We start from the raw sequence: 22,707 nt of genomic DNA, 5'->3' as shown, positions 1-22,707 counted from the left end.
GCAAGATCAAGCTCTTGACAGTTTCAATCTGCATCCATTATGATGTTGCCTTTCAGTCAGGTGTTAAGAATCTCTGTTTTTCTGACATTGACACATAATCCATACTGAAGGCTGCATTCCTTATCTTCTGCAACAAGTGCTTCAAGACCTCCTCACTTTCAGCAAGATTGTGTCATCTGTATAACGCAGGTTATTGATGAGTCTCCCTCAAATCCAGATGCCACACTCCTCTTCATAGAGTCCAGCTTCTCAGATAATTTGTTCAGCATGCATTTGAATAGGTATGGAGAGAGAATACAATCACTCCCTTCCCATTTCCAAACCATGCAGTTCTCCCCTGCTCTGTTTGCACAATGGCCTCATTGTCCAGGTATAGGCTCCGCATGAGTACAAAAACAACTGCTCTGGGATTCCCATTTTTCTCAATGTCAAAGCAAAGTATTATAATAGAATGTACAGAGAGCTGGATTTGGAGAGTAAAAAGGGAAGAACTCACTCTGCATTCTCGAGCTGAAAGAATTGAAAAATTTTGGACTTGTGTCACAATATTGAAAGATGCTATGGGCAATATATTGAATGACCCAGAAAGCAACAAAAGAAGATGGAGGGAATACACAGAGTCACTATACCAGAAAGAATTGATTGACACTGAAAAATTTCAAGAAGTACCATATGAGCAAGAGGAGCCAATAGTAATGAAGGAGGAAGTAGAAGAAGCTGCATTGAAAGCATTGGCAAAAAATAATGGTGGTGTTATGTGCCATTGAGTTGAATGCAACTCATATCAAGTCTATGAACAACAGATTTGACCCTTCCCTTGTCCTGTGCCATCTTCATTATCTCCAACACAATTGTGCCATTGTTACAGTCACCTTATCAATTCATCTTGTTGAGGGTCTTCCTCTCTTATGCTGACCCTTCAACTTTCCAGGCATGATGTCCTTCTTTAAGGACTCCTAACAACATCCACTTCCGAAATAGCTTGCCTGTGGAAACCCTATGAACTTAGAGAAACAATGAAAGTTATATAAGTGTTCAGGTCTTTCATTCATAGGATCACTGTGAGTCATCTGTGACATGGCACTTAACAACAACAACAACATGCCAAAAGTATGTGAGATGAAGTTTCACTATCCTTGCCTCCAGAGAGCACCTTGGCTTCACTTTCTCCAAGATCTATTTGTTCTCTTGGCAGTCAGTACAGTACTCTTCTCTAACACAACAACTCATAATCATTGATTCTTTACTGTCATACTTAATCATTGTCCAACTTTTAGATGCATGGCAATTAATTGTCTGGAGGGCCATACTGTTTCTTCAGTTTGAAATTCTCACACTTCTCTTTTCCCATTTGGATAATATAACTTCATCTTCAAGATTTAGCTTACTTCTTTCTAGATCCTTTTTCAGACTCCTCTGTTCATTCAGATGCCTATTCTCTGAGTCTCCTTTCGATGTCCTACCATAGTATTTATTCTTTATTCAATCATTAATCTATATATCTATCTTCCCTACTAAAATATAAGCATCTTGGAGATAGATCATATAACTTATTGGGGTTGGTTTTTTTAATTTCCCCAACAATTGCTAAACACATTCTTTTTGAATAAAATACTCCCCTGCCCTTTATTTTGCACCTCTCTGTGAATAGATGTGACTTGTAAGATCAAAGATGTCTTCAGACAATAATATAATAATGGATATGATTTCTAATTTTACTATCTGACTTACGTCAATCGAAATAAAATTTCTCTAAACATTATTTCCACCAGTGTCCCTTGTTCACTGTCATAAAACTTGGAGAAAAAAAATATATTAGGTTCTTTGTGTCATAAAACTGAATCTGAAGCTCCTATATAGAGAAAAACCTAGTTTGTGCCAAACTCTGGACTTCCTAATAATGGAGAGGATGATGTTGTTCCATGCCATTGATTTGGCTCCAATTCATTGTGACCCTATATACAAAACACTGTCCCGTTCTGCTTTATATTCATAATCACTGCTGTGCTTGAGTCTATGATTGTAGTCACTATGTTGGCCCATCTCATTAAGAGGACTTCTCTTTTTCCCTGACCCTTTAGCAAGCATGATGTTTTTTCCCAGTCACTGTCTACTCATCATTCAAAGAATGTAGCCTCTCCATGCCCTGGACTCGCAAATGTATTATCTGCAGAGATGAAAGATAAATGTACACCAGTCTATTGTATCAGTCAAAAATCATTGCAATGGGAAATCTCTGTGGAGCTTCCTTTTCTTGGTAACTCTTTGAAGCCAATCTCTTGTAACAGAATTATCAGAGTAGGTCACTCTTTAGATTCAACTAATAGGGTTACTTTCACACAAAGCTCATTTGTTTACATGCCATCTCTGTCAACAATTGCTCTTGGTTAAAAATGGGATGTAAATTATCTGTAACCAACCTAGAATAATAATCTACAATTATACAGTACTTTAAGTTTGCAAGCTTTTTGACACAAACTAAACCAAACACCATTTACCCATTGAGTTGTATTAGAGGTTTAGTAAGATTGCATTTGTTTGTATGTATAAGGGGAGTGTGAAAAGAGCAGCAGTTGCATGGATATGACCATATCTGACGTTTACCAACTCTATAGTGGAGAACTGTTTCTATTCTATCCAACACAATCTTACTCCTCTATGGTGTCTGCAATTCACTGTGATAGCTCATAGCTAATCATAGGGAAATTAAAAGGTTATAAGTAAGGTTAGTAGCAGAATACAATCACTCAGGACAGCTCCTGCAATGTGCTCACAGGAACCTCAGCCTTGAGCTTCCTAGCTTCAGGTCAGTGTTACAAAGCTCTTGGTCCTGCCAATTATGGCTCCCACTTCTTTCACCTCCCCCCCTTTCAGTTATCCAACAAACTTAGGCTTAGGCTCTTAGCTCTGGTTGAGAGTAGCAGTCCCAAGGTCAGCTCTTTCACAGTTGTGCTCTCTGGTCCTCTGCTTCAGCCACAGCTGCTGCTGTAGGTCCAGTTGGTGTAAGAATCACTGGCACTTCATGCCTGCTTCTTATTTGCTGCTGGTGGTGGTCGTGTTATGTGCTACGAGTTGTATTCAACTCAGAGCGACCCTATGAACAACAGCTCTGAACACTGCCCTATCCTGTGCCAGTCTCACAATCTCTGACACACACAAACCCATTGCCACTTTCACTGGGTCAAACCATCTGGCTGAGGATCTTCTCTCTTTTGGAGACTCTCCACGTTCCCAAGTGTGAGGTCCCTCATCAAAGAATAATCTCTCTTAGCTATATGCCCAAAGTATGTAAGATGACATTTCATCATCTTTGCCTCCAAGGAGCACTCCGGCTGCACTTTCTCCAAGACATATCTGTTTGTTCTTCTGGTAGTCCATGGGCTATTCAGTACTCTTCTCCAAGAAAACCCAGTTCAATGGCATCAGTTCATCTGCCATCCTTATTCATTGTCCAGCTCTTGAGATGCACAGCAAATGACTGAAACTGACCCTGGCCTGAATAAGGAGCACCTTAATAATTTCGCAATTAGAATTTAAGCAAGAGTCCTGTAGTGGCCACCTCAACAATTTCATCATTATGCCTGACGTTTCAAAAACAAACAAAAACATTTTGCCATCTGTTTTCCTCTCTGTCCCTCTATCCCAGCTGCTCCCCCTCTTATCTCAGTAATATGAGCACCAGCCATTTCCTTTCTTGAATTTCCCGTAAGAAATGGCTACTCTGAGGACCCTTCATACTTCCAGTTTATCAAAACAGGAATCATCATTCTCATAAACATGCCAAGTAAAATGGAAGACAAATTTATGAATATAAAAAAAATGTGGACGCCTCCAGAAAAGAAACTCGGAAGCTAGAACCAGGAATGGCAGGCCTATTTATTTCTCACCATATCCATTTTTGCGGTTGACTTTTTCACCACGTGTTTGTGCGCGGGCTCCCGCCTCCAGGATGTGAGAAGGCGCCAGCTGCAGAACTTTGCGCAACCACTAGGGTCGCATCCACGAGCCATCCCTGTGCCCACCCCGGATTAGGTGAGTGGGGTCTGGGCAGCGGGGTCCCCCGGCTCATCCTTAGCCTCGGGATCCTGGAGCCATTGCGAAAAGGATCACACGGCTGCATTCCCTGGGCCAAGGGAGCTCGCTTTGTTTTTCTAGGAAGCAGCTCCGGGTTGCAGGGCTTGCGGGCAGGAATGTGCCCTCCCCACTGCAAACTTTCACAGGCTGCAACGGAAGCAGGAACTTGATAACAATAAAACCTGCCGGGCCAGTGCAGGCGCTGCGGAGCCTCCCAGACATTCCTCGCTTAGACCCTGCTGTGCATCCTTTGCTCCTTCGCCCTCTCATAACTGAATTGGCCTCGCATTCGGAGGACAGCAAGGGTCCTCTTGCTGTCAGGTAAGGGCGGTCCTCCCCTTCCCTCCCCTCCAGGCGCGGGGCTTGACGGCGTTGTCACCTTCTAGGAGAGATGCCCGCCTCCCTCCTTGGTGTCCAGCTTCCACCTTCCATATAGGAGGTTGTGGAGGACCCAACTGGGATGAATAAAGGGCTGATCAGATCTCTGCATCGCGGCAGAACCCCACAGGGGAGCTCCAGAGAGGCGCAGAAGCACCTGTCATAGTTGGCACGGGCTTCGGGTTGGCATCAAAAGGAGATACAGAAGAATGGATGAGTAAACAACATACATAACCTGAAAGGAAAGAAATCGTTCCCATCTTTTTTAAAAAAAAAATACTGTTTGTCTCAAGTATTCCTTATTGAGCCTGTTAATTGTCTAATGCTCTCTTGGGTATGTTTGTATGTGTGTGGGGTGTGTGTACAATTTTAGCGTTCTATTAGATTAAGTCATGCTAAGAATAAAGTAATTTCCAGTATTGAATAATTTTATATAAATATGGTTTAGTAACTATAGTTAAGTAGGCATTAAAGCTCAGGTACTCTCTTCCTCCTACATGGATCCTCTCTCTCTCTCTCTCTCTCTCTCTCTCTTTTTTTTTATCCTTTTTCTCTTGTTGACATAATTCAACTTGACTTTGTACCTTAAAGACTTAAATAGGAGCTTAAGGTAAATTTCTTTTTATTGTTCTTAACAAATATTGCAGGGGTTTTGTTGTTTCTTCTTCACTAATTGAAGCCCTATGGGAGCCCAGCCTAGAGTAAGCCTTTCAGTGCCATTTTTCTAATAGCACATGCTCGTTTCTTGCTTAATTCTGACATTTTAAGCTTTTCCATAATGCTGTTGCACACCTATTTTTCATGATGCTGTTGCACATTTAGTAGACTTAATAGTGTAAATAAATATTTTATATGCACCATGACACCAAAACATTGATGTGAATTGCATTATTGTGGTGGTCTTGAACTGACCTCTGATGCATGTCAGTACATAGCAAATAATGGGTAAAAGTATTTATGTACCTACTATTTTTTTACTATCTTTAGTGAAATAAACTTTTCAGTATTTCTAGCAATGCAGGAATTATAAAGATGTTTCATACTGAAAATACAGCTCCTGGTAGGTCCCCATCCACTTACATAGTTGATATTCCTTTGCAAAAAAAGTTGAATATCGACAATGTCAGAATCCATTCAAAGTAAAGTATTGGCCTGATAGACCATGAGAGCACGGTAGGTAGTTTGTATGCTAAAATTCTTAAGGTGTTGTTCATGGACAACACTAAAGAAGTCTATTAACTTGCGTGGAAAATGTTATTTTCCCCCCCACTAATCTCTAACTGAATCTCTTCCATCAGGAAGGATATAGGCAACAAGCCACAGTAGTATTAGCAACACCTGTCATTTGCTAAGAGTGGAAATCACAGGTGGCACAAATTCTTAAGTGCTTTACCACTAGCCAAAAAACTGGGACTTCCAATCTGCCCAGAAAATCTTTGAAGGTCAGATCGATTGATGTGCTTTTTAAAGTGCACTGCCTTGGGTATAGTGTGGAGCAGTTCTATTCTGCACCGAAATAACAACATAAATTGGAACTGATCTGATGGCAACTAATCACAGAAGTCACCAAATTCAAATGTGATTGCCATTGAGTAGGTTTTGGCTCATAACAACTCTATGGGACAACAAGCTGCTCCACAGTTTCCAAAGTTGTAAATCTTTATCAAAGCGGATTGCCACATCTTTCTCTTACAGCACAGACGGGTATTTTCTAATCTGACCTTTCAGTTAGCAATTGAGTGTTTTACCAGGACTTAACAGAAACCACAGAATGTTTTCAAGCTATCTTTTACACTCAAGCAAAAAACCAAAACTTGTCATTAGGTCAGTTGTAACACATTGTGGCCTCATGTATTATAGAGTTGAGCTTCTCCATGAGGATTTCTTGGCAGTAATCTTTATAGAAGCAGATTGTCAGAACTTCTAGCTGTGTTAGTTCAAACCACTGAACTTTTAGGTGAGCAGCTGATTGTAAGATGCTTATGCAAACAAGGGACTTGTACACTCCACAAAATTATGTCAATTATTAGATGAAGCTCTGTCTCACATACTTTGGGCATGTTGCTAGGAGAAGTTATTCCTTGGAAAGGGACATCATGCTTAGGAAGTTGGAGGGGTGGCAAAGGAGATGAAGGCCCTCAACCATGGGAGTTGACATGGTGACTGCGGCAATGGGCTTGTGTGTGTTAAGAGATTGTGAGGATGGCACGGGATAGGACAGTGTTTAGATCTGCTGTTCATAGGGTCACTATGAAGTTGTACTTGACTTGATGGCAGCTAAAACCAACAACATTTATATTTACTAGGTTAACAGGAGCATAGTTTATCACAACTGTTTGTCTTTTAAAACTAAAGTTGGGCATTATAGTGGGATCTGTTTCAGGAGTTTTGGAAGTATTAATTGATAGACATAAGAGTGATTAGCATAGAGACTAGCAGGTGAAAAACAGTATTATTGTTATTTCTAGAAGTTGGACACAATAGAGCAAGGAGGATATTACATGTGTATTCTATTACTGTTGTTGTTATTGTTAAGTGTCATCAAGTCATAAACAACTCATAGTGACCCTATGAACAAAAGACCTGAACACCTGTATAACTTTCATCATTTCTCCACTAGATAGTTTATATATAGTTATCAGTAGTAGTTTGTCTTTTATGTTATTAACTCAAATCTGTAGTTTACATTAGCATTTCTTTGTATTATATACTTCTATAGGTTATAAAAATGTATATTATCTATCAATTATTAGAGAGTAGTTTACAGCCCTAAGAATCTGCTTCACACACAAAAAAAAATCTGCTTCACCTGTTCATCCCTCTCCTCCAGTCCTTGACAACCACTGATCTTTTTATAGCCTCTAGATTTGCATTTCCCAGAATGTTCTATAGTATATATGTAGCCTTTTTAAAGCTGACTTCTTCCACTTTGTTGTTGTTTTGTGCTGGTCATTTGGATCTGACCCATAGCAGATTTTCAGAGTAAGTCACAGGGGAGGAGGTTGCCCATTTTTCTCCCCTGGAGCAGCTGATGAATTTGAACCAGGTACCTTTGGGTTGGCAGCACAACTCCTTACCATTAGGCCAATTTTATATACCATTTGTGGGTTGATAGTTCATTTCTTTTTATCACTGAATAATGTTCCATTTTATGGATGTGCCACATTGTGTGGATAATGGATAATTTACCTATTGAGGTGCACCATAGTTGCTTATAGTTTGGTGCAATTATGAATAAAACTTTTATAAACAGGTTTTTGCATGAGCATAAGTTTTCAAAACCTTTGGGTAAGTACTGAGAAGCACAAATCCTGAGTCATATACTAAGATTAAGTTTAATTTTGTAAAAATTTCTTCCAAAGTAACTGTACCATTTAGCAATCTTACCAGCAGTATCTAAGGGTTTATGTTGCTCCACAGCCTCAACAGCAATGAGAGGAGATTGCTACTTTTCAATCAAGGAGCTAGGGGTGGATTTGAACTGCCAGAAAAGCATCACTTTTAGGTTCACTATGCAACTTGCTACAGACAGAACCACCAGAGTAAAGAAAGAGCAGCTGCTCCTAAGGTTTCCATCAGCAGAGCCAAAATATTTCCCTTGCGGACTAATAAATTCTTTTTTTAAAGTGTCTTTTTAAAAAATTTTATTTGTTTATTTTTATTGATGTTGTTGTGTACTGTCGAATCGGATTCCAACTGTCACAGGAGGAGATGGCCCGTCCTTCCCCAGCAGAGCATCTGGTGGATTTGAACTGCGTGCCTTCGGGATTGCAGTGCAGCTTCTTGCCACTATAAATTCTTAAAAGTTGATTATAATAGTTTTCTATTTATGATTTGGTACTTAAGAACAGTTAGCAAAAATAAAGCTTACCTGTTTCCTCATCTATAAAATAGGGAAACAGCCTTTATGTAGAGCTAATCAAAAGGTTAGGGTAATATATATACTTCATTTAGCACAATGCTAAGTTTTGGATCTGAAAGGAAATATGCTCAAACCTGTTATCCCCCATTCATCAGTGAGTAAAGAGTGTTTATCTGCCCATCTGTATCTGAAGAGGAGAAGCAAGAAGAAGGAAGGCTCAAGAATTCAGAGGCATTTCCTCATAGACTCTTATCTTTAAACCATTAATGCTTTTAAGCAGGAATATCATGTTTGTATTTATTATTTGCCAATTTGTAATGAAAAGTTGTCTCAAATAAATGAAAAATACTTGTTCATCTTTGTGCTTTTGAAGGAAATGAAATGTTTTTTTTTCACTAGGTTTGCTAAAACAAACACAACTCATTGATGATTATTTTTTTGTTTTGTGCTCTAGAAAGAAATTTCATCATCTGTGCAGTCCTTCTTGAAGCAAACTAAGACCAGAGGGATGATCATACTTGACCTTTGAGGATCAAGACTAAACAGAAATTTAAAATGTTTTGCAGGGAAGAACATAGCTCAATGTGTATTTTTTTAGTAATTGCCTTCCTATCACTAAGGCTGTGTGCCAGCCAGAGTTGCTCCTCCAAGAGTCTACAAGATGTTGTCATTGACATCCAGTCATCTCTTTCTAAGGGAATCAGGGGCAATGAGCCCATATACACTTTAACTCAGGAAGACTGCATTAATTCATGCTGCTCAACTAAAGACATAGCAGGTAAATCTTTTGGCATCTGTACATTTCCATTTGTTGTGTGACATAAAAAGCTGTTGGTGGAGCTAAATAGTATATGTTGTTGTTGCTGATTGACTTCGAGTCGAGCACAACTCATAGCGACCCTATGAACAAAAGGCCTGAAGCCCTCTACAACCATCATTTATCAAAGTTCATAGAGTTTCTGGAGGCATGCTGTTTAAGAAGGGGATGCCACTTCTGCTCCCAAATAGTGTATACCAATTGTTATTATTAGATTAAGTGGCAGAATCACTTGGAATACTTACCTACAGTGGGGATGGTGGTAGATCAGAAGGAAAATTCCCACCTTCCATGCAGGAGACCTGGGTTGGATTCTGGCCAGTGTATCACATGACCAGCCACCACCTGTCTACTACCAGTGGAGACTAGCATGGTGTTAAGATTCTGAGCAAGTTGCAATAAGCTTCGAGATAAAAACAGAATAGGAAGAAATGCCTGGCAATTTCTGAAATCAGCCAATGAAATCCCTGTGGATTATTATACTGCTCCAGCCATAACTGACCATATAAATGATGCAGTCCATTATAAATGAGATTGCCATGATTTAGGGAGCTACTTCATGACCACTAACAACAATAAAAATGTATTAACAAATGAGCCCTCCCTTCCCTAAGCTGAAAGTGACTAGTGAGGGTGTGTGTCACCATCAGTGACTCGGACAAAGTGTAGAAAAATACTGATGTAGTGTTCTAGAAGGCATCTAGGATATTGAAAATAAAAATTCTACTTAAATATGCCATTGGGCACGATTTATAGAAGTAATTTAAGGAAGTTACAGAATATTCTTTAAATTTTTAGTGTTCCCATAAATGTTGACATCAACTCTGAAATACAAATATCACCTGCAAACAGTACTGAATGCTGTGAGCTTGAGTGTTTCCTGGCAGCACAGGAAATCCTGCATTTTTCCGTTGTTCCATCATGGACTTTTAGATTGTGGTTTGTTTTGTTTTTTAAAAGACCTTTTGCTACTTTATTCTATAAGCAAAAATTCTGTTACTGCTTAGTTGTAAGCAAATCCAGGATTCACAAGGCATTTTAATAATTTAATCATAGTCATGGACTCTAGAAAAAAATCATATAAATATAAGGGATAAACAATTTTGCATACAATATGAAAAACTTGTGAACCTTTCCCATTTATCAAAGTACCAAAAAGAAATAACATTACAGAATTTTCACACTATTGAACAAGCAAGAGCAAGAGTAACTAACTTTTGTGATCTGAATAGTGGAAAGAGAACAAAATGAAAACTCTTCAGAGATTTTTTTTTTTTTTTTTACTCCTATTTCCCATGGGACAACAGAGTAGGGAGCAGAAATTGATCTCTGATGGTGGCTAATTAGAAGTGGTTCTCTGGCTGGCATAGCATGCTTTGTAATAATTAGTATGTATTCCTCTAGAAACCATTGCCTGCCTGTGGTTGTGTACTGTCAAGTCGTAACCAACATATAACTGAAACCCCAATGAGTTTTAAAGGCAGTAAATCGTTTGAGAGAGGACTTCCTGCCTTTCTCTCTTGGAACAACTGATGGATTCAAACCCAGTTTCCTTGCAGTTGGTAGTGCAACTCCCTACCATTAAGCCTCCATAGGAGAAAGATGGACAGTCTCCTCCCACGTGATTTACTGCTTCTGAAAACCTGGCTATGGTGCAATTCTGACTCAACAGTTTTTTAAGAACCAAGACAGTCTTCAATCTTCCTTCATATATCAGCAACTCAGCTCATTACTACAAGGCTGACCCTCCATAGAGTTTTCCGAGGCTGTAAGTCACACAGGAGGAGATTAACCATCTTTCTCCTTCGCTACAGATATACTGATCCCTAGAGGGATCAGTAACAAGAGTCTCAACAAGATGGATTGAGACAGTGTCTGTAGTAGTGGACTTGAACTTATCAGAGTTTGTGAAGATGGCACAGGATGGGACAAGGTTCAGATTTGTTGTCCATAGGGGCACTGTGAGTTATAGTCAACTCAGTGGCACTTAACAGCAACAACATTTTAGTTCAAGAGGCACTCTGGTGGGATAATGGTTAAAGATTTCTTCTGCTAACCAAAGAGTTGATGGTTCAAACCCACCAAGTGTTCAGAGAAAGGAAGATCTAGTCGTCTCCTTCTGTAAACATTTAAAGCCTTAGAAACCTTATGGGAAGTTCTGCTCTGATCTACAGGATCACTTTTAGCTGGAATCAACTTAATAGCAGTGGAATTTTGGTTTCTTTTGGTTTAAGGGTTATAGACCAACATGGGAGACCTCTGTAACCATATTGAGGCCAAAGCCAACTGTAAGCCATGTGAGTAGAAAGCTTAATTTCTACGGAATGGAAAAGAAAAAGAAGCCTGAAATGGAAGTTAAGAGTTAAATGTAAGGAAGAAAATGAGAAAAGCATAAGTGATGAGGAATAAATAGCAAGGGAGAATTAAAAAATAGATACACTTTGGGTTCCATACACTAAAATCCCTTTAGAGAATGACACAAGGTCTGTAACCTGACCTCAGAAGGCCAGGCTATAACTGTGGGCACCAGGGCTGCAGCGATTGTGAGGGTGGCATGGAGGGCAGTGTATCATTCTGGTGGCCAGAGGGTCAGAGAGTCAGAACCAAATCCAAGGCTCCTAAGAAGAGCAACATTGTTTGTCAGTGTCGGAAAAGCTTTCTAGATAAAGAGTACATGAAATTGTTAGGGTTAAATCCACTTCTTCAATTCTAACTTGTAACATAAGTTTGCAAAACCATTATTTCTGTGTATATTTTGCTTGATATTTTTAGCAAATAGAAGGTTTATGTCTAAAGAATTAAATGTATTATGAAAAATTTACTTTGCCAAAAATTATCTTTATTCATGTTATAAAACCCAATGACTTTAAAAATTGCTTTCAGTGATTAAGGGAAATGATTCAGCAGTCAGCGAGATAGCAAACAAAAGTGTTTGTGTTGGATATGAGAATAAATGAAGTTCTTCCTACTTGCCACACTCTTTATAAAATCCTGTTTCACAATAATGCATATGAAACCTCTCTTTGTAGGAGACAAAGTGTGTAACTTGATGATATTCGACACTCGAAAAACAACTGGACACCCCAACTGCTACCTGTTTTTCTGTCCCAGTGAGGAAGCTTGTCCACTCAAACCAGCAAAGGGGCTTATGAGTTACAGGATAATTAGAGGTAATGAAAATGCTACACCTTTGTGATTTAAATTATTTAGGGATATGGCTTATGTGAAAGACTTTCTACAGATCTAAATAACATTGTTAAAAATATGGAGGCATAACCAAAAACATCATGATATAAAATTCAGTTGTTGTTATGTACCATTGAGTCAGAACCGACCCAGAGCTGATCCTCCATCTGGGTTTTGAGAGACAGTTAATCTCACGGGCAGAGAATACCCATTGTTCTCTCACTGAGCAGCTAGTGGATTCAAACCCTGTGCCTTTGGAATTGCAGTGCAGCTTCTTACCACTAGGCTTCTTACCACCAGAGCTCTCTAGTGTTAATATGAGTGGTGTGGGTTTTTTTTTTTGTTTTTTTAAAATTCTTTATTATTCCCTGTGTTGCCATGGGAAAGTCACCTGTTAGGGACCTCTCCAAAGTACTGAAGAGCAGTGGTGTCTCCCTGGAGACTAAGGTGCATTTGATACAGGCCATGGTCTTCACAATCACTTGTTATGCATCAGAGAGTTGGACAATGACCAAGGAGGATAGAAGGAGAATTGATGCCCTTGAGCTGTGGTGCTGGAGAAGAGTATTGAGAATACCATGGACTGCTAGGAAAAGGAACAGATTTGTCCTGGAAAGGGTTAAACCGGGTGGATTCTGAGGCTTTGTCTGACATACTTTGGACATGTGAGGAGAGACCGGTCCTTGGAGAGGGACATCATGCTTGGGAGGGTGGAGGGACGGCGCAGGAGAGGAAGGCCCTCTATGAGGTGGATTGATTCAGTGACTGGGATAATTGGGATGGGAGTGTCAGAGACAGTGCGATTGGCACAGGACAGAGCGGAGTTTAGGGCTGTTGTACATAGGGTCGCTATGAGTCGCAAGCGACTCGATGGCACATAACAACAACACAACATTATTCCCTGCATTTTCCACTTTTCAAAATAACATTTTTTGCATGTGTTTTGATTTTTTTTAAACATTCATAAAATAAGCAGACAGACTATGAAAACATTTGGAAACAACTTTTTAGAACAATGTTGGCAACTCTGGATTAAAGGTTGCCAACTACATGTCCAGGATGCCAGATCTCTAGAATTAACCTGTTTTAAAAGGGGTAAGATCTGTATCAATACATACAACTCTTGTATATTTGCTATTAAGTTTCAAGTGTTACATAATCATTTTTTATATCAAACTGAATTTATTGTCTAGACCCTGAGGGACACAGATTCACAAATGAAGATTAGTTTCCCCAGGATGGGATATGTCTAAAGTCTCACTCATATTTGATTTAGATTGTTCAGATGATTAGATTTTGAGCTTAGAATGCATTTAAGGCCTTTGGGATAGTTTTACAGAGTGAATGTATTTTGCATGTGCCAAGAATGAAGCAGTCTAGAAGACTTGTGAGCACTGGCAGCTTTGGTGAGAAGAAGCACCATTGCAATTGTAGTTAGTGAGAAAACAGAATTGAATTGGATTGTCTGGCTCAATTTAGTGCCAAACACTTTTTTTAAATTGGTTTGCTTATAAAGCTTATATACATTGTGTTTCACACTATTCTTCATTCACATTGTATTTCATATAATCATTCTTACATTTTATAAAATTAGTCACCATTGGACCTTGCCCGTCCTTACCTTTTTTGCCCAAATCCTTCCCACTTGCTTCCCCTCCTCCCTCCACCTACCAACCTATGCAACCCTGTGGTTTCACCTCTAGTGTATCCTCACCTCTTCGCTCCTCCGTCCTCCCCCCTTGAGTTCCTGTGCATATTTTACTAGTTATCCTTTTTTTCCCAGTAAGGGTCTTATGCAGTATTTGTTCTTATGAGACTGTGTTAGTGCACTCAGCGTAATGCTCTCCAGCCTTTCCCAAGTTACACAGTATTTTTCAAAACTGTTGCACCTGAATACTGCATAGTATTCCAAATGGTCCAGCTATTTCACTACTAAGAATATTGTTGTTGTTGTTGTTGTTTATTGCCGTCACATTGAGCACGACTCATAACGACCCTATGAACAAAAGGCATGAAGCCTTTCTATAGTTATTGTCATTTCGTCAAGTTCCCTGAGTTTTCAGAGGCATGTGGTTTAGGAAGTGGATGCCACTCCTACTAGGAATATACACCAAGGAATTAAGAATTGAGCCACAAACAGAGATTTGTACATCAGTGTTCATAACTGTTATTCACTATGATAAGAACATGGAAACAGCCCAAATGTCCAGCCACCACCGAATGGATTGAGAAATTGTGTGGTACATTCACATGATGGAATGTGCCAAACACATTACATAAAAACAAGGCTCTCACTTTTAGAATTTAGATTCTAGTGGGGGGGGGAGATGATAAGGAATAAAAATCAGTAAAACTATAATGTAATCATTAATGCTGTGCAAAGAATTGAAGTAGGACAATGCAGTAGATTACCACAGAGAAACCTGTAAAAAGATTATGTGTAAGATGAGATTCGAACACCAAGAAGGAGCAAGTGTGAGAGAATTCTGGGAATATTTTCCCCTAAGAGGGAAAAGCCATCAAGCTCCTAAGGCAGAATGATAGTGAAATGTTTGAGGAATAAAAATTCTAATCCCAGCATGGCAGACACATAATGAACTAGCAGAGCTTGAGAAGAGCCACATCACATAAAGATTTGCAAAACCTGGGGGGGGGGGTTGTTTAGATGCTGTTAAGATTATTTTTTTACTTCTAGCAATCCCACATGACAGAGTAGAACTGCCTTATTGGGTTTTCTAGGCTATAACTGTTGCCAGAGTAAATCATCAAGTGGTACCCCTTATGAGTTCAAACAGCCAACCTTTCAGTTAGCAGTCAGGTGTCCTACTGTTGTGCTATCAGGGCTCTGAAACCAGGGTAGAGAGTTTTTGTTTTGGGTCTATGAAAGAATGGATGTTTCTAAGTAGGCATGTGACACAGTGTTACAGATGTGATTCTGCAAAGATCCCTGTGGCTACTCTTTTGGGAATGGACAAAGATGCAGTAGTAAGAGGCAAAGTGGAAAGACCATTTAGAAGGTATGGCAAGATCAAGATGAGTGATGGTAATGTGGACATGGAAGGCGGCAGAGGAGAGGAGATGGACATATGAACTGTGCTGGAGGTAGAGTTTACAAGACTTGTTGATAGAGTGGAGGATTTGTTGATAGAAGGTAAGGGGGTGGGGGGGAAAGAGAGATAAAGAGGGCTAGATTTTGATGAGTGATTAGATAGGGAAGATTTGAGGAAAAGCAGTTTGAAGATTGAGCAGTGGAGTGGAATCAAAGTTCTCTTTTGACTCAAGTTCCCTTATAAGCAAGAGTTAGGGGAGAAAGAGATACTGAGGCCGAGATTTTGATGAGTGATTCAATTAGACAGTAAAGAATTGAGGAAAAGCAGTTTGAGGATTGGGCAGTGAGTTACTTTGAGGACTGAGTACTGACTGCTTCATCCTCTGGGGAAGGCTGTGTCTGAGTTTTTTCCATGGAAACCTGATGTATCAAACATTCCCTTAAAAAAGACTATGAAGCATGATCATCTGTAAAAGTTTCCCCAAAAAGTGACGTAAACATCAATATGAAAAGATATGGCATAGGACAAATTAGACTTCTCAGAGCACTCAAGGCTTTTTTCTAAGGACAGGGCCATATCCTCTCCTTCAGCATCCATGGAGGCTGCCCCTATTCTCTGTGACACCTTTGCTTTTACTGTCTCTGTGTAAATATACTTTTGGAAAAAGCATTGAGAATCGATATTGTAGTTGTGGATTTGGCTGTTCCTGCTCTTTGATCATCCTGCACATTGCAGAGCCCTCAAAGTAGTGTCCAGCAGGGACTGAATATCCCAGTCTGTTTCCAAGGAGAGGTCAAAGCTCCAGACACTGACATGAAGATCTGATCTTCTCTAGATCCTTCCATATTTTGAAAAGTGGACATCATATCTCCCCTCTGTTGCCTAGTTGTATTACCTTTTCTGCTGCATTCTGTGATTTCTTCCACTTTCAGTGCTTATTTCTAATATCTGTTGTATATTGCATAATTAATACACAATGTTAAAAAAGATTATAGGTAGTTACTTCTGTAGCTGCACCTACATACTAAGGAATGACAAAATTTTAAAACAGGAATAAACTGTCCATGTCAATCTGTTTATTGTATCATTAGTCTAAAAAGTGCAAAATTAGAGGTGCCAAAACATGTCCAATTATCAGGGACTGGTTGGTTCTACTTGACAGAATAGAATGCAGAGAATAAAAATAAATTTTGCTGTTTATAAATAAACGAACTCTTAACTGAATTTCAAGTGAAAACTACCTCATTATTTTGCAATCATATGAAAATAAATCTCCCTCCTCCCAACCTGTTTGCCGAAATAGTAACAATTGCTATAATATGATATATCGGGAGCTCTGGTGGCCTAGTTTTAATGAGCTGCGTTGCCAACTCAAAGGCTTCAATTGGAATCCACCAGCTGCTCTGTGAGAGAAAGCCAGGCAGTCTCCTCTTATGCGATTTACTGCCTCTGAAAACTTGCTAAAGGATCATGCCAACTTGAGGGTACACAACAATAGGGTATGATGATGGAAATGATAGTTCAGTTTGCTTTTTGTTTTTCAAAATACTTTTTTTAATACTTGTATAAAGGATAAATATATGATAAGGATTCTCCCCAATGGAAATAGGAGCAAGGGAACTTGGCTTGGGTATAAAACTTTTTTAATATGTGAAAGTAATGAAACGGGGAACAGAGAAAATTGTTTGTAGTGGCCACCAGGGGGCGAGATTAGCCCAGAACAAGTTGATGTGCCATCTAGGGGCAAGTGAGACTAACCTTTGACATAAAGTACAGTGGACTGTTTATATCTACAGGATGTTTACAAATTGTGTTTGTAATTCAGAGTCTTTATTTATTAATCTGCATGTGTTCATAGATTGAGATTGCCCCCATTAAAACGACTTATCTACGTCCTGTTTGAAGTGAAATTAAATTTAGAGATCTGTCTAATGATTTGTTCCTGGATGAACCCTATTTCCTGTAACTGATTGATTGACTATTATTTTCAGGCTAAGAGTCTGAAAAAAAAAATGAGAGAGGACTCTTCATATTCTACAAAAACACTATAGCTTGGTATCTTTTTTTTTTTTTCTTTCTTCCCCAAGCTTTGCAGAATGTCTTTTTTACTAAATTCTGGAAGAATAGAGGAATTCAGAAATAGAATAAATTGGGAGTCTATTTGCTCAGCTGGTTGCAAGTAATAGTCTGTCCCAAATTTTTTCACTCAGTGAAGTCACTTGAAAATGAAACTCAGAAGTGGAGTTAAAGCAGAGGGCTGTTTCCCATGAAAACACCACGCCTCAGTCGCAGACATCAATGGGAGCTAAATGGAGCAGGTGTGAAGGAGCCCTGCCTGGCTCTGGGATCCTTGCCAATAGATGAATCTTATCAAGAAACAGGGCTGGACCTCGCTTTGGTTTATTTGTGAGCTTGTATTCTTGAGAAGGAAAATATCTGTTTTGGCCATTCTTGCCAATGGCCTTGTTTTGGTTCTGATTTCACACACATCACAGAACATTTACTTATTAAGTCTTTCTCTTTTTTAGCTTTTAAATTCACTATGTTGATACCTACTGGATTATTTTTTCTTTCCAAATATCTGATTCTACCTAAAAATGCTGTTCTTGTTTTTTTGCCACAGTTTTCAACACAGAGAGCCCCTAAGACTAGAACTGCCCCATAAGGTTAGACTATAATTGGGCTAAAATTGCCTTTTGGTTAGCCGCTGAGCACTTAACCATTGTGCCACCAGTGCTTACCTAAAATGGTAGATAGTGTTTATAACATGGCAGTGTGCAGGTGATAGTATCCTATGTCAGAAAGTCTTTTCTTTCACATTATTAGAACAAAGACGTATTTCGGGCATCCAGCTTCTATTTTAGAGTATTATATTTAGAGCAGGAGTTGGCTGACTTTATCTAAGTAGGGCCACCTAGTATGTAAGCTCTAGGGTGCTCTGGTGGGGTAGTACATCGCAAGTTTCACTGCTCACCCAAAGATGATTTGAATACACCAGTGTCTCCAAGGGAGAAAGAAGGGCATTCTCTTCCTGTGATATTTACAGCCTTTGAAGACCCAGTGAATGCTCAGTCATGAGTCAGTTCTGACTGGACAGCATTAAGTTTGAGTAAAGAACTCTAATAGTGTAGTGTTGGTTTGCTAACAGAGAGGTTGGTGGTTCAAACCCACCAGATACTCCATGAGAGGAAGAGCTATAGTTTTAGACTCTAGATGGAGGGTCACAAGGAGTTGAAATCAACTCCATGGCAATCAGGTGTAGCTTTTTAAAAATTTAAGTACTTTAGGTTCCGTAAGCCTTTGTGGACAAAGTATTGATTTATGGACCATACAGTGTCCTTGGAGTATAAAAGCATTCATGGTGGGTAAAGGAAATGAGAAAGATCTGGCATGAAAAATAGTGTCTACTAACTTTGTAAGTAAACCAATATAAAAAAAAATTTAAATTTTAAAAAAAGCATCCATGGATGATATGTAAATGCAAAGGAGAATCACTGTGTATGCCATAAAATATATTTATGAACACTGAAATGTGAGCTTCATCCATACAATTTTCACATTTCACAAAACATTTGTTTTTCATTTTTTCCAACTATTTAAAAATGCAAGAACCATTCTTAGGTCATGAGCCATACGAAAACAAGTCTAGGGCAGACTTGGCCTGAAGGCCGCAGTTGGCTGGCGTATGTCCTAGATGGGTTAAAAAAGCAAAAAGATCTCTTGGAGATGTGACAGAGAGTAGGCAAAAAATGGTACAAATGTTGAAGTTCTTTTTGAATCTCTTTGTTTAAGAGAAAAGAAAATAAGACATGGTTTGGAAATCAGCGATGAGGGAAATCAAGAAAGAGTAATGGGACAGAGAGAGTGAGCCAATAATGCTCGGAAATTCCTCTGCTTCATTTCTTGTGTTTTCTGCAGTTCTCGTCGAGGTGAACTTGCTAGCCAAGTAATAGGGAGCAATTAAAGTCATTATTCCTGGCACCTGCTTGACATGTTTTTTCTGGTTGTGCTGTGATAAATGAGGTGTGTGACTTAAGAGCTGAATTCTGAATACTCTAGCATGAGAAGGTCTGAAAGTGGTCCCTTCTCAGCAGGATTCAGGAGTTTCTGATTTCTTGCTTTTTCTCGGAGAGATCTGGCCAAAATATCTAGCATTTCTTGATTTTAAAGATTATTCCCATTGTTCTCATAATCTAAACCTTTGGTTTAAGATTTGAATCTTTGAGAATTAAAATACAAGATTGTTTTCCTTCTCTGAATGTGATGCTAAAAATCCATGCCTCTGTGTTTGATTGGAAAGTGGCACCAGCCTTTTGCCATTGCCTTGGCCTCAGTGTCTGCAGATCAGACCCTCCTGACTCCTTCCCTGTTCCCTGTCAAAACTACCCTCACATAGATTTGCCTCTTCTCCCCATATTGTTTCTCATCTGTTGCTCCTATTGTGAAATCTCTTTTTAGGATTGCTAGCTTCCCTGTTGTTATCTGACTCCTGTTGTTATGCTGTCATGTCCTGCAGGACTGGGCCTCACAAAAGCTTCTCCTTGCCAGTCTAGTTCTTCCAGCCCACATCACCTCTGTCCAGCTTTCTTCCCTGGCCATCTCCTCCAGCCTCTTGCTGCTGGGGTTGAATTTCTCTGTTTCCTTCCTTAAGCATTCTCACTCTTCCTTCATTTGCCTGCTCCTCCTCCACACATTTCTGTCTTCTTCTGTCCTATCATCCTAGAAATAAATCCATCACTTCTAGAAGGGAGGTACTGTTACTGCTTTGGCAATATGTATTTTTCCATTTCATAAAAGGTTCAGTGAAACAGCAGATATCAGCAGATTGCAGACTTATTGGACAAACTGATGTGTTGGTGGTTCTTAATTTATATGGAAATGGAATTTATGGGTGGTGAAAGTGACTGGCAGTCTTTATTTAAAAAAAAAATCAGCTATTGAAAACTATAGAACTTTCAAGAACATGCTCTGAACTTACAAAGAGTTATAAAGTTCTGTAAGACTTTATAGAACATGGACTGTCCATGAGTTAGAATTGATTTCATGGCAACCAATTTGACTTTGGACATATTTAAGTCTGCCTTTTGTTTTCTTTATGTTTTCAGATTTCCCACCTCTGACCAGCACTGACTTGCCAAGTCAAGAGCTCACCCCAGAAGATTTCCTCTTACATGGCCAGCAGTCTTCACAAGAAGTCACTTCCAGACCCTCTCATCTCACTCATTCAAAACCCACTGATACCTTATGGAAAGATACAGTTTCTCAGAAGTTTGGGTCTAAAAATCACTTGGAGAAACTAGGCAAGACTAATAATCAAACAAGTACCCAGTTTACTGTTTATAAAGAAAAAGGTCTATCTCAGAGCTCAGAATTATCCCCAAAACAAAAAATAACTTCTCTGCTGCTTGAAAATATGACTCCATTCCCAACTACAACAACTGCCGCTTCTCCACATATCATCTCCATTACTTCAAAAAGTTCAGTTCTCCAGCCCAACTTCCCAACGATACCTGCTGGGACTTCTCAACCCCGGGTGACCACCACACCTCCACCTACCACAACGATTACTTCCCATTTTCCCACAGAACAGGTTTCTACAATTTTTACACATACTGTGATTACACTCCAAGATCGCCTAACAACCACCCAAGCAACAACAGCAATTCGATCTACCACCATTCAGGCACCTACAGCCTTGAAAGTCACCCCAGAAATTATATCTTCTAGAAAAATCTCTAACCCAATCCTGAACACTGCAGATGCACACAGCCTTGCTACACTTCCTCTATCAAATGTGGATTCCTCTTTGACAAATAAAACTACCGAGGAAAACAAGAAGACCAGTCCAGGCAGTTCCTCACAGAACAATGTTCTTAAAAGTCACTATGATCTTCCCTTAGAAAAGTGGCTCCTCATTGGAACATTAATCTTTGGGATTCTGTTCCTGGTGATAGGCCTTGTCCTCTTGGGGAGGATGCTTTCAGAATCCCTCCACCGGAAACGTTACTCACGACTAGATTATTTGATCAATGGGATCTACATTGATATCTAAGGACAAAGCTAGATAGCTGATTTGGTAACTAATAACACAAATGCATGCTTTCTGCTAACTCACTGATCTTAGCAGGACATTATAATTTGAAGGCAGAAACATTTCTGCTACCATTTTCTTTTTGTTTGTTCTTTGAGAAGAAGAGGGAAGGGAAACCAAATTAAGCCTTACAGATGATCTAATTCTAAAATAATACCTGAAAACAAAGTCCTATCTAAAGTAATATAGCAAGTTGCCATATGAGATGAAAAACTCAAGGGGTTATAGTCAAGAAAAATGGTTATGATTTTTAGATTTGTTAACATTTCTGGTTTCAGACAAAGTCAACTGCTTATGATATTAGTTCTAATGGATTTACTTTTCTTTTTATGAATTCCAATAAAACTAATTCCAGATGTATTTCTTTCCAATTATATATTTGAATAAATCTTTTGTTACTCAGTAATGTTCTTGTAGGTGACAAATCCAGCTGGATAACTTTCAATTTATTCCCACCAGCAAAATGATTAAATGACAAAAATATGTGTTTCAACCATAAATGGCAACTCCCTCCTCCCCTTTCCCATCAATGAGCAAAGAGATTCCTTTGGGAAAATTGGAAAAGAATTCTAGGCTACACGGAGATGATAAGTCAGTTCTGATAAATAACCAGCTCCTTTTGGGGTCTATCATAGTTAACTATTTTTTAAGCAAATAATGTTGTATAAGCTTGGATATTTGAATTATCTAGACTAGACAAATGCATTGAGACAAAAGTTTATCGGTGTTACCAGGGGTCTGGGATGAAGGAGAAACTAACTCCAGCACTGAGTTTTTGCTTGGGGCCAAGAAAAACTTCTGTAAATAAATGATAGTGATAGTTGTACAACATGCTGAATGTAATTAATGTCATTGAAAACACTTAAAAATAGTTAAAATGGGGGGAAAAGTAGTTAAAATGATCAAATGGTCAACAATTACTTTAAAGCAAAGATGGAAGGTAAAAAAGCAGGAAATTAGATTAATGGAAATGGAACCACCAAAACAGAATAGAATGTTCATGCACTGTGAAGAATGTCATATAACCAACATCACAGAACAGTTTGTCTAGATATAGTTTATTGCCAATCTAAACTGCTGTGTAAACCTTTCACCAAAACAGTAAAATATTATTTTGGGAATAAAAACTATAAACCTTGAAAGTAAACTTGGAGTTTGCACCAGATGATTTGGTGATATCAAATGCAGGCAAAACTGCTAATTTTATGAATGAAAAATCAAAGTTTTAGGGTTTTTTTAAGTTATAATG

The 22,707-nt window shown here is 39.0% G+C and overlaps 1 protein-coding gene across 1 annotated transcript in view; it reads left to right on the top strand.

Moving 5' to 3' along the window:
• The window catches only part of MANSC1 (MANSC domain containing 1), a 28,263-nt gene extending 6,844 nt beyond the window's left edge, over positions 1-21,419 (top strand). Inside the window, exons 3-8 of the mRNA XM_006888470.1 lie at positions 2,875-2,987; positions 4,156-4,395; positions 7,650-7,674; positions 8,909-9,092; positions 12,161-12,301; positions 20,473-21,419. Coding sequence (XP_006888532.1) covers positions 2,875-2,987; positions 4,156-4,395; positions 7,650-7,674; positions 8,909-9,092; positions 12,161-12,301; positions 20,473-21,419 — 1,650 coding nt within the window. The remainder of the gene's footprint in view (positions 1-2,874; positions 2,988-4,155; positions 4,396-7,649; positions 7,675-8,908; positions 9,093-12,160; positions 12,302-20,472) is intronic.
• Positions 21,420-22,707: the final 1,288 nt, after the last annotated feature.

Source organism: Elephantulus edwardii, unplaced genomic scaffold (genome assembly GCF_000299155.1).
Source record: "Elephantulus edwardii isolate Elephantulus edwardi_28Jun2011 unplaced genomic scaffold, EleEdw1.0 scaffold00067, whole genome shotgun sequence".
Taxonomy (NCBI): domain Eukaryota; kingdom Metazoa; phylum Chordata; class Mammalia; order Macroscelidea; family Macroscelididae; genus Elephantulus; species Elephantulus edwardii.
The sequence above is the reverse complement of the archived record's forward strand: the minus strand, read 5'-3'. Positions and strand labels throughout refer to the sequence as shown.